At 35.4% G+C, this 12,769-nt stretch overlaps 1 protein-coding gene across 3 annotated transcripts in view; it reads right to left on the bottom strand.

Annotated features, from left to right (window-relative positions):
- STS (steroid sulfatase) overlaps window positions 1-12,769 on the bottom strand; it is a 97,081-nt gene that overhangs the window by 49,400 nt on the left and 34,912 nt on the right. For all 3 annotated transcript variants that reach the window (XM_062603702.1, XM_062603703.1, XM_062603704.1), the window contains one exon: window positions 7,734-7,870. In XM_062603702.1, the coding sequence (XP_062459686.1) occupies window positions 7,734-7,870 (137 nt within the window). The remainder of the gene's footprint in view (window positions 1-7,733; window positions 7,871-12,769) is intronic.

The following is a 12,769-nucleotide window of genomic DNA, read 5'->3' as shown; positions in this document are numbered from 1 at the left end:
TCAATTTTGGTTTAAATCTTTATTGTGTTCTTAATCCCATTTCAAACACACCATTTATTTGTGAAATTAAACTTTAGGGAAAATGTTGGCAGTACATTTCCTTACAAAACTTCCTATCCTCTTGCTTGGAGAGTCACTGGGATGCTGGAGAGGGACTCTTCATCAGGGACTGTAGTGACAGGACAAGGGGTAACAGGTTCAAACTTAAACCAGGGGAAGTTTAGATTGGATATAAAGAAGAAGTTCTTTACTGTGAGGGTGGTGAGGCACTGGAGCGGGTTGCCTAAAGAAGTGGTAAATGCTCCATCCTTGGCAGTGGTTAAGGCCAGGATGAACAGAGCCTTGGGTGACATGGTCTAGGGCAAGGTATCCCTGCCCATGGCAGGGGAGTTGGAACTGGATGATCTTAAGGTCCTTTCCAATCCTAACTATTCTATGATTCTTCTATCTTTACCAGATCTAAGACAAGCTTTGTGCTTTATCCTGGTAATGGAGATTAGCTTGTACCAAAAAAAAAAAAAAAGGTAATTTTTTCAAAGATTAGAACATTTTTATCACAATGTCAGATGTCATTTCACAATTTTTGTATTAGACACAATTTTGTGAAGTCCATAACTAATTGCCTTTAAAACTTTGGAAGTATATGATTACATTTTTGTGCAGTGAAATGCACAACGCACTAACACATCCTGCTCTGACAATTTAACTCCTGCAATATCAGATGCAAATGTAATCTGCTTAGCAGCTGGCAGAAAATTTTGAACAACGCAGTACTACTATCACAAACTGCATTACACTGAAGTTTTCCATCCTGGACTGCACGTTACTAAGTCATTATTTAAACTTGATTGATTAAAAAAAATGCTATGAGAATGGATGCTTAAGATGTGCTTCGCAATATTATACCTAATGTTCTAAGAGGAGCTTTGCTGTATACAAAGATGTAATAAAGAAAAAGGGAACTGTACTTAAGCAGGTTTAGGTAGCTCAGGAGGCTTATCATCGTGGAAATGGGAGTCTTTCATCACTTAGTTACCTCTTAAATTCAGCCCTGTTCAGTAGTGACTGAAAGTCATTGCTGCTTAGTGAGTTTGGGTCTTAGTGGAAATGGTAGCTTGAAAGCATCCACATCATAAAAGGCAGAATCACAAATATCCTCAATATGCACCCTTACTGATGATTTTCTCAAATCTGACCTAAAAACTGAATGTGCTTCAAGAGCTTAACTACTGCCTTAGCTGAAGAAACAGCCTCTTAGAGTAAAAGCAGAAAAGTGTGGGAAAATTCCGTTCAAGTCAGAGAGTACCTGTATTGGATGAATACCTTCTTCCTCAGAGATGCTGACTGAATATTTTCTATGACAACACCTGGCTCAGCTAAGTTTATGTCACATTCAGAACAGCTGGGTAAAACAATCTGAGCCTGCTTATCTGCAATTTCTGATAACATGGCATTATTCTGCTGTGTTTATATTTTGTATCAACTTTGCACTCTTACAAATGACTACATCAGGTGAAAAACCAAGAGACATGAGAATTCACAGTAACAGCCACTTGCAATTATTTGTAAAAGAAGAAATGCAGATTTCAGATGAAACTCACCAATACTGTGCTGTTTCACAGAAGGAGAATAGTTACTGCTCAGTATAGGAAAGAACATGAAACAAAAAACAAACAAACAAACAAACAAAACCACCAACATCTAAGAATACAATTTCATGGGCAGGACAACTTGAAATAAATATTAAAAGTATATTTTAATTGTTTTGTACTTAAGACTAATAAGTCAAGTTTAAGAGCTTATAGACTTAGAAGGTTAAAATAATTATTTTAAGATGATAAAGAAAATACTTTTACTAAGAAATTGAAGACAGATCACAAACTATTATGCAAGCTTACAAAACCTGAAAAATTGAGTGACTCTAATGTGCTTCAGAACCTCAACAATACCTTGGCTGTAAGATTTAGACCCTTCTTTTTGTTTTGTGAATACCTTAGACTATGATACCTTCATCAGAGCAAGAACTTTACTGAGTCTTGTGGACATAGTGCAGTTTTATGTCTCCATTACGATTTTCCAAAAGTAGCTTTCGCTTAGTTCTAAACCCGTTCTTTCCATCTATTAAGAAAGCAGTGGTACATCTATTACTTAAACAGAAAAAAGCTACAGGGGTTGATAAAAATGGTTTAAATTTAATTGGAACGGTTTCTACTTAGACCGTTGATTCACATCACTCCATAGTTGAATCAAAATTAAAAGCAGAGGACATGATCAATCCATAAACATCACACATACTCTATGCAGATGTGCACTCATCAGGTAATAGTCATATAAGCATTTGGCTTTTATCATCTTACAATCAGCCACTGTACAAATTAAGAGACACGGCATAATTCTGCACATTTATATTGATACAATCTCTTTTACAACCCTGGGTAATCTAATCATAGAACAAGTGAATTAGATGCTTCCACGAAGGTCTGGAGTTGACTTGGCAGAGTTTTTGCTCTTCCCTTCCTCCTTGAAAGCACTGTGTGAAAATAAGTTTATAGACAATTCCTAAGCATAATAAAAGTTGAATCAAAGAAAAACAGTGTGAAAAGTGGTCTGATTTTCAGTTAGTCCTACAAGATTTTATCCTAGCTGGCCTTTTTCAGTGAAGTATGCTTTAGCTCTGCCTTGCTGTATTTCATTATAGGACACACATCAACCCAGACAGTTCTATAGTAGACCATCACAAATGCTTTTAAAAGTCATAAATGTTCCTCAGGTAAGGTTAAATTTATTGAGACACCAAAGATCTTAATTATGTAAATATTTTCAGTTTAAAGAAGTAAGGTACTGCATTTCCTTGTAAGTAAAACCTTTTTAAGGTATCACTGGTATCCTCAAAATGTCACTACTGTAGTAACACAGAATCACTGCATGGTTTGGGTTGGAAGGGACCTTTAAAGATCATCTAGTCCAACTGCCCTGCCATGGGAAAGTACCTCTGTCAGTAGGCCAGGCTGCTCAAAGCCCCATCCAATCTGACCTTGGACACTTCCAGGGATGGGGCATCCACAACTTCTCTGGGCAATCTGTTCCAGGATCTCACCACTCTCATTGTAGATGAATTCTTCCTAATCCAAAACTATTCTCTTGCTGTTTAAAACTGTTGCCCCTTGTCCTGTCAACACAGACCTTGGTAACAACTCTGTAGATCTTTCTTATAAGACCCCTCCCTATACTTAAAGGCAGAAATAAGGTGTCCCTGGAGCAGAATTGTTTCATCCCTCTGACAGTTTTCGTGGCCCACCTCTGTACCTGCTCAAACAAGTGAATGTCTTTCTTCTGCTGGGGACCGCAGAGCAGGATGCAGTACTGCTTGTGGGGTCTCACCAGAGTGGAGTAGAGGACAAGAGTATCGTAAGAGTATCTTGATTCTGTTTGCTTCAGTGACGATTTCCTTGGTTACTCTGGACTGACTTCTAATAGCTATGTCTGATTTTCTTTCAAAGTATGAATTCAGTGAACAGCTTTTTTCTTTTCTCTAGCATCTCACAGGATCACAGAATGGTTGAGGTTGGAAGGGAACTCTGGATAAGACTTTTTCCAACACAACCTGCTCAAGCAGGGCCACTTGAAGCCCAGGACCATGCCCAGATGGCTTCTGAATATCTCCAAGAAGGGAGACACCACCACCTCTCTGGGCAACCTGTGCTAGTGACTGGTCACTCTCAGAGTAAAAAAGGTTTTCCTGATGTTCAGGGAACCTCCTGTGTTTCAGTTTGGCATCAACGAGAAGAGCCTGGCCCCATATTCTTTGCATCCTCCCTTCAAGCATTCATACACATTAATAAGATCCTACCCCAGGTTTCTCTTCTCTGGGATGAACAGATCTCTAGTCCCAGCTGTCTCAGCTTTTCCTCATAGAAGAGATGCTTCAGTCCCTTAATCATCTTTGCGACCCTTTGCTGGACACTGTTCACGAGCTCCATATACATCTTCTATTGTGGAGATACGGAACTACTCTCTTTGTATAAAACCCTACCAAACTTTTCAAAATATTTCAAACACCAGTTACAATCAAGATGCATTGGGATTTATTTTTGCTCGTTCTCTTCTAATTTATTAACATCAGATGATGGTAATATTTTCTTGGCATAACTTGATCTTAAGACAGGTCAGAAGATCATTGCAGAGAGACAGTTAAGATTTTGAAGGTTGTAAGGCATCTAGATAATAAAGATATCCAGACAAGGATATGCCAGACTACCATTTGTGAGACTTTTTTACACTTAAGCCATTCAGTTGTGATTGTTCTATGAAGGACTAAGAAGCGATATGTAGTTTTTCTATTGTTAGCAGAACAATAAGCAACCATTTGCAAAAGTGACGTTGAGTGTGTCTTCACACAGCTTGTGTGTAAGTCTACAGGGGGCTCCAGAACTCTTTGTAGTGATATTTTTTATATTAGTGTAATGCTATCCACATCAAAAACTATTTCTGAACATATTCATTTCTCTTCCTATACTCAATTAGGAATGAAGGAATGAAGGAAGGAAAGAAGGAAAGGAAGGAAGAAAATTGTAATATTGAATTCATTCATACATTCATCATTTCTTTTCCCATTTTTGGACTGTAGGATTATTTTATCTGCTCTCATATGAATTATTATTAATAGAATTAATAAGGTGCTCAGCCTGCATTGAAAGAAAATTAATGTTATTAGCCAGAGAATAACTCTCTAAGGCATGTCACGTGCAGTGACCCTATAACTGTAAATGCTTTAAACATTAAATTCTGTTATATAAACATTAGTATGCAAACACAGTACACATATATGGTCCCAAAGCTTACCCAGAGACTTTGTATTCCTCATTTTTGATATGGACTGTAATCATACCCTTCAGTATTGGTTCAATAAGTCACAAATATGAAATATTCAAAGCCGTATTTTATTCATGCATCTTATAGGTTTTTCCCTTCCTAGAATGGGGATTGTCTTATAATTGAATAATTGGTAACTGATTCCCAATAAATAAACAAATGAAAATAGAATTGGTTTTTATTTAGAATTCTCATTCATTGTGGACCTCTCTGTCTTAATAGAAAGACTGTTGCTTCTTCTCTTGCAAATGGCAACTAAAGTACTTTTTCTGATTCTAGAAGACCTCTCAAATCAGGAACAATGTTTCATTTGCATTTCATGGTCCAATCTTGATACAACTTTTTCATCACTGGTACCTGACAGTATTAACTTCTACTTGTAACTTCTACCTTTTTTTGGTTTAGTCATCCACAAGGGATTCTACATTTTCTAACCATTGGATAACATATTTTAAGCCTCTTTCAGAACTGAGTAAAAGCTTTTGTTTCTTTTCCTTCCAAACATTTATGATATTGTGCTATAACACAGTTTTCCATACACTTATTTTTATTTCTTATGCTTGCGTTGTCTTTTATTATAAGGTTTTGCATCATGTTGTTACATCTGGGCTGCTTTGTTCTTATTGCTTTTGCAAGTTACATTCATCTATGCATAAATAATAATTTCTGTCTAGTGGATAATAAAACCTCCCTTTGTGGAAAGCTTATAGTTTTATCTGTTTTAGCTTTTCCAGAAAATTTTGTTTAACTTTTCTACTGTTACATCTTCAGAGGCATTTCAAGAAAGTACTGGCTACTGACATCAGCAATAGTGTGAATAAATCTACTTTGTCTGATAAAGCTGATGCACTGGAATTTTCAGTGGAGGTTAATGAAAATAAGCACTCCCCTTCAAATGAAAAAAAAAAAAAAATTAAAAAAGAAAAGAAGTTATATTATTCCTTCAGACTCCTTTGGAAATGCCAGCCATAACGTTTTTCACCATTCTAATATTGGAGGAGAGAGTAAGAACGGAACTAAATACATTTTCTACCTCCTGGAGCAAGTATGCCATGTGTCAACAGAGGAATCTGACAAGACTTAAGCAAAACCAACTGACATAACCAGACCCCCAACTGAAACAAGACTTGATGCCTGTATACAGCTGAGGATCTGTTTCCTGATTAAGCTAGCTCTATTGCCCCTGATGCTCCTGTAATGAATTGTAAAGGACAGTACAAGAGGAAACTCATTTATCTCCTCTGAGTTTGTTTAAAATTCCTGTTAGCACCATTAAATTTGTATCTCTGATTTATCCCAAGCTTTTTTAATAATATGCTTCTGTCTTACAAAAACTGGTTCATTTGACACATCTCCTAAGAGCCTGTGGTCATTCTGGAAGAGAGCAGTGTTTTAAAATCTGTTACCACCTCTGCATCATTAAATAGCCAAAACCAGCAGCATTTCAGCTGCCCTAGTTTCCAACTTGCTGTTTAAGCCCCGGAGCCACTCTCCTGGAGGAGGGAGAAAAACATAATGGCAGCAGCAAATGACCAATTAGGTTGGAATAAGCTAAATACCATAGAACAGAAAAACAAATAGTAAAATCAATCACAGACTGTAAGACCAGCTAATGCTCAGTAGCTTACTACAATGCAGATGCAAACAAATGACAACACATGCATACTTTTACCTAATATGAGCATTTGATTGACCAAATGCTGGTGGCCACTAAGAAAGTGATAATGATTCAAGTTGTGATACAACTGGAATGAACGCCACTCTCTCTTTACAAAACCTAATTCAGAAAAAGAGGGATTTTTTCTGTTATCTGCCACATGAAAACCCTTCCTCCTGTATCACAAGGGTTTTCCCCATTTTCCAAACAGCGCACTAAATACATTACAAATCAGTAAATGTGCTATGCTGCCTTTTGTCCCTTAGCTTCTGCAACTAGAATTCTTGATGCAAAATGTGCAAAGAAATTTACATGATGTTTAAGTGCACATGCTTGCATAGTTTAAAAATATGTATGCAACAAAACTAAGTATCTGTTTATAGCAATTTAATAAGGAAGCAATATGTTCTTGGAGAAAGCCAATTTGCACTGAGCTGTACTGAGAACGAATTGACTTGAGGTATATGGGAAGGAGGAATGCAAGGTCATCTTTAGCTCCTAATGCTGCTATGCTCCAATCTATCTATTTTCAAATATGAACTGTTGTACAGAAAGCCTGTTGAAAGATGTAATGAACAACTGCTCTCCAGCCTCAAAGAGAATGGAAGGCTCTGAAGGGCAAATTGCCTGGTGTTGACTGTTCTTCATGAACAGAAGTGGACCACACCTGAGTGATTTCACTAATTCACAAAACTCATTAAAATAATTAGCAAATTACTTTTAGCAACACTGCATGTTGTAGTCACTGTATTTGAAAATGTTTTAGTATCAATATAATGTGGTCACTTTTCAAATTAGTATATTGTTTTATGAAGACAACATGCAGAAGTCAAATAGCACCCAGAAGCTCATGGAGTTGGACTTGCAACCCTAACCATTCTATGATTCTATGATTTAACGATTCTGCTTCAAATGTCTGCATTTATGGTGTCCGTATCTCTGCTGAGACTATACTATACAGGCTACTACATTCATAGTCAAAGAACAGAGCAGACATTTGTAGGACACAATAAATTTTGCCATAAAGTAGATATTACAAGAGGTCAAATTATTGTGCCTTTTAAACAACTGTTTCTTTCCTCTAAGTATAAAAGACAAGTATCTCATATATACTGTAGTCATCCAAACCACAGAAGCCTGTATTTGGTGAATATAAGTCTTCCACGAATTCCCTCCACTGCTATTAGAAGGACATGTAACATACCTACACTCCAGTCCATTTCTTCCACTGCATCCCCGTATAAACCATGCTTGCTCTTTCCTTTGAAATTTTTTGAAGCATATAGAGCAGTATGGACATGAAGATAAGACAAGACAAGAAGAAACCGTGCATCAGTGTTCCTGAAAAACAGAAAAGAAAAAGAAACAAAACAAAGCCCAAACACTTAGTATATTTTATAATAAAATTTCTACCACACCAACAAAACAATAACAACAACAACAAAATAGAGGATGAAAAGTAATACTGTGACTGATTACAAGGTAACCCTGAACACACACATACACACACACACACACACACACACACACAGGCACACACGCTGAACACTGAAATGAAAGCAATAATAAATGACAAAACTGAACTAATTGCTGTTTGCTATATATATTGAAAGAGTTGTTTAAAGCCAGTTTCTGGCTGCAAGCACCTTTCTTCATTTCACAAGTACATACTTAAAAGCCCAAACATAATTCCTGTTTAAAAACATACCTTCCAAACTATACATGCATATATACAAGAAACACAATTACCTTCCTCACAAAGTCATAACTAGTTGGAAGTTGATAACTAGACTGTATGACGACCAGGGTCAAACATACCATAACATCATAACTATGTTAAACCAAGAATACTAGTACTTTTCCTCCTCCTTTATCCTGGACTAAGGTATGTGACTAAATCTCTTGTCATTTAATGCTCTCTCTGTGTATTTTCAAATGAATAACAGTACGTAACACTGTAAGTATGTTGCACCAAAGAATATGTAATCTCAAAGTACATACTGATACAAAGATTTTTCCTCTCACAGTCTCCATTATCTTCAGTCTATATCCTGAACTGATACAAAAGAAAACAGTACAGTAAATAAACTCTGTAAGTGTTGTTCTTCATGTGATCTGTCAACATGATATTTATGATCAATTCCAGCAGGCTGCGAAAGCACAGCTCAAGTAGGAACTTTTACTTATGCATTATTTATAGAACTTTGCTTAAAATTGTGCGGCACTAGCCAAATTTACTGCTATACGCTCTAACAGCATTTGTAGTGCATTATGCATATTGTAAATATCAGTTGAATCACAAAAGCACTTCCCAGAAAACTTTTCTGTATCTCACGTTAAAGCACATAGTAAATTACAGAGTACTTTTGGGTTTATTTACCATATTTTCTCTCGCCAGTCTGTGGTGGCTAATACCTGTGATTCACATCAACATCGAAGGGAGACTATATATTTCCACATGGAGTTGATTCATCCACCCTTTAAAGAGGGAAGGAACAATACAGACATGCACACACAAACTGTTTCTTTAAAAGGAAAGAAAAAAAATTCTAACCTTTAGAACCTGAAAACAAAGTCTTTTAATAAAAGGTATTAATCTGATGTCAACAGTTTATTCTTCAGGAAAATAAGCAGATATAGTTTAGTATATTTATGATCCATTTTTCCTCTTTCCGTGGTTTTATACAAGCTTCATGGTAAAAGCTTTCTGTTTTACTTACGTACACAGCAGTACATAAGCACAAAATCAGAAAATTTGATCCATATTACTCACTTGATGTTTCTGACTGGGACTTTTTTTCATATAAATTTTCCCTTTAAAAAAAAAAATATGTAAATGACAGAATAAACAAATTTCATGTGGAAAATGGAAACAAAATTAATTCCCTTCAAATATTTGTGCACATATCCTGTATTGTCTCACTATTATACAGTACAGATTCAAAAAAGAAAAAAAGCAAAATGGCAATATTTTTCATAAAACATACACTTTCTATGAAGTTGTGTTAATATTTGAGAGGTCATACATGTTACATTATTGTAACAATAAATGAGACTTCTGAATCAATTAAGAAGACTGGAAATATCAGCCCTTCAAGTAAAAAGAAATATAAGTAAGTTTAATATTTAATATGTACATTAATGTAACACTGACCTTTCACTAAAGAACATTTCTCCAAGGCAGCTGATTCTCAGTTTACAACTTTTTACTGCATGGGATTATCTTTGATTTTTTCCTTAAGCACAGTTCACTGAATTGAGAGTAATATACAAAGTTTGGAGTAAAACACCACAAAAATTTACTTTATACTTAAAATGGCATAGTCACAATTTACTTTCCATGCAACTGCCTTGTTCTGTGATCACAGAGATATCATATTACTGTAAATGTATACCTGCATTGCTACGAGTCTCTAAAGCCTCTATTGTAAATGTTATTTTCAAGAGATAATAATTCAGGTTTGGTTTGTGGGGGTTTTGTGGGTTTTGTTGCTGTTGGTTTTCTTTTCTTTTTTAAAATGGAACTGACACAAAGATCTAACTTTCATGAAGAGCCATCTAATCAAGGATTGATATGGAAGGGCACTTCATCATTCTCTTCTTTGCAACTCAAATTGACAGGATCTGACTGACAGTTCGCTGTCAGGTGGAGAAGTGTCTTACCTATTAATATCTTATAAAAGATCACAGGCAGCTATTTATCTCCTGCCAAAACTCTTTGAGAAGAATCCTAGCTGTCTACCTTTACCGTGACCTTGAAAATGGAATAACAATCAGCTAGTAGGCAGGAGAGAAATTTGACAATAACGGCTTAACTCCTGAACCACTTCAGTAAACAGCACCTTCAAAAATGTATTGCCACTATCTTTTACACAGTTCTAACACAGGGAACTTCAGTTTCAAGAGATCAGAGATTCACTTACTCAAATATAGTAATTTTTTTTTACTATATTATGAATCACAGTCTTTTCAATTTACTCAGTACCCAGAGAGATTACATATATGTGACATAAGACATTCTTTCATGTGCATTTAACTGATCTCAAAAACACCTAAAAGCATCACATTGCTGGCGACTCCCCTGCATTGTAGAGTACTAGGTCCTTCTTTCTTAGCGTGTACTTTTACATTACTTAAGGATTCAGCTCAGGTTTGAGCTGTAAAGCACAGCTTTAAAAGGGGTGAGAGAGCAAGGTACAACCAATATGACATTGTGCTTCACAAACAGGTCTTTTTTCCTGCAATTTTGCTCTAGATGCTTGCTGCACTGAAAACTCCTTAGGTAATTTTGTTTGCTTTTCTGTTCACTGCTGTTAATCTAATAATCAAAGACTACTGCAGTAGAGCAACAGGTGGGGCTCTGAATTTGTTTTCCTGCACTTGCAAATCAAATTGATATTTCAAGTATGATTCGGTACTTGAAACAAGATGTGGATATGCCATAATGGCAATTCTATTTACTTTTTCACAATAAATTCTAAATTAGCCTTTAATATGATGTACAAATATGATCCTTCTGAACATTTTTTTAACTATCCTAACAGTATCCCAACATTCTAATGAATTATCCTAACATTCTGTCATAAAATAGATAATTTTAACTTTTTAGACCATTACACCCCCTATATCAGTGAAGCTACTACAATTCACAACAGCTGACTATAAAAACAGATATATTTGGCTTTCCCTGTGTTGGGCAAATGCTGTGCTGTGTTAACACCGGGTTAACAATTGTTTCCATAATCCCCAAAGTCTTATAAATTCCAGCTAATTCACATGTATGACACACCTTAAAACACAGATCTCATATTTTCAAAATGTTCCTAATCTGAAAAGAGAAATCCAGATCACTCAGAGGTAAATTATCAAAACCAAAAAAGGTGTTGAAAATGGAATAAGGGAAAAAAATGTAGAAACTTGTAAAACCTGAGTCTTTCTAGAAGACATAAAAAAGTAGGATGTGTTACTACTATATCTACATTAGTGAAACAATTCTAACATGCAAACAGACAAGTTACTTTTGACATCTCTAATTTCATGAATATTTCTTCCTTTAAATGCTTAAGAAACGTAATTCATATATGTTTTTATCTCCCTTCTATATAAGCTTTTTTTTCCCTTCAAAGAGTATATTCTCTTAAACATGTAAAATAAAAAAAAAGAAAGAAATTTCTCATTTACTAAAAATTATACTCATTACTAAATCCCTTTCCCCTGCAAAGCCTTGGAGCCCGGTTTATGGATCTACTACTTTTTAGAAGTGTTCCATTTCCAATGCAGTCTGTCACTCATCACAGAACAAGTTAGGTCCTTAATTCTTAAATTACTTAAATCTTTCATTTCCAGATGGCCCTAAAGTATACGAATTCACAGCTTCTTCCTGTTAGCTTTTTGCTCAAAAAGAACAAGCAGAAAACTGAGAAAAAGGGATGAAGATCCAGCAGAATTGTTATGGCTTATAAACTACTACCCTTTTCTAATATACATGCACATATGCATCATGTGTATACAAAGAAAAACAAATACTTCTCTACAATTTATATTAGCTGTAAACTATTAGGAATATTCTTGTAGGATTCATAAAAACACTTGATTTCAGAACTCTAACTCCAGTACAACTTGCTAACTGCTGTATCTTAAGACCTAGTTATACATGGAAAAACTCTAAAACATAATCTGGTAGAGTAGATGAAAAAAAAAGTAGAATGCATGCTCTAACAGTGCTTCAATGACTGAAATAGAATGGATAAAAGGAAAAATGAAAAAAATATTGACTGTCATCACAGAATTTTGAATATCACAGCTATCCAATCTACAACTGAAAAAAAGGAATCAAAATCATTCAACTTCATCTTCAACATAGATTTTGAACGTATATAAATTTACATGCAAAGGCTGCTTTCCAGAAGTGAGATTTCATTTGGAATTTTTTTTTTAATATTATTATTTGTGATCGCCTATATTATTTGTCAGAGAAGTATTCTGAATCATAGAGTGGTACTTTTGTGTTGTTAATTTCTGATATGTTAGAAATGGACCTCTGGAATTGTCCAAATTTGGATTGTCTGTGCAGCACGTCACTAAAAGATATGCCGAAGATGTCTGAGTGACAACCATATTGAATAATTAGTATCCATTTGACTTTCAAATATACTGTAATGTCTAGAGAGTGTGCTAATAGGTTTACAAGATGTACACACACTTGCTCTTGGGAAAAAGTAGTGAGAATTAAATACACTG

This window comes from Pezoporus occidentalis, unplaced genomic scaffold (assembly GCF_034315485.1).
Source record: "Pezoporus occidentalis ecotype Australia unplaced genomic scaffold, CSIRO_AGI_Poc_V1 ctg81, whole genome shotgun sequence".
Classification (NCBI taxonomy): domain Eukaryota; kingdom Metazoa; phylum Chordata; class Aves; order Psittaciformes; family Psittacidae; genus Pezoporus; species Pezoporus occidentalis.
This window is presented reverse-complemented; position numbering and strand designations above follow the sequence as displayed.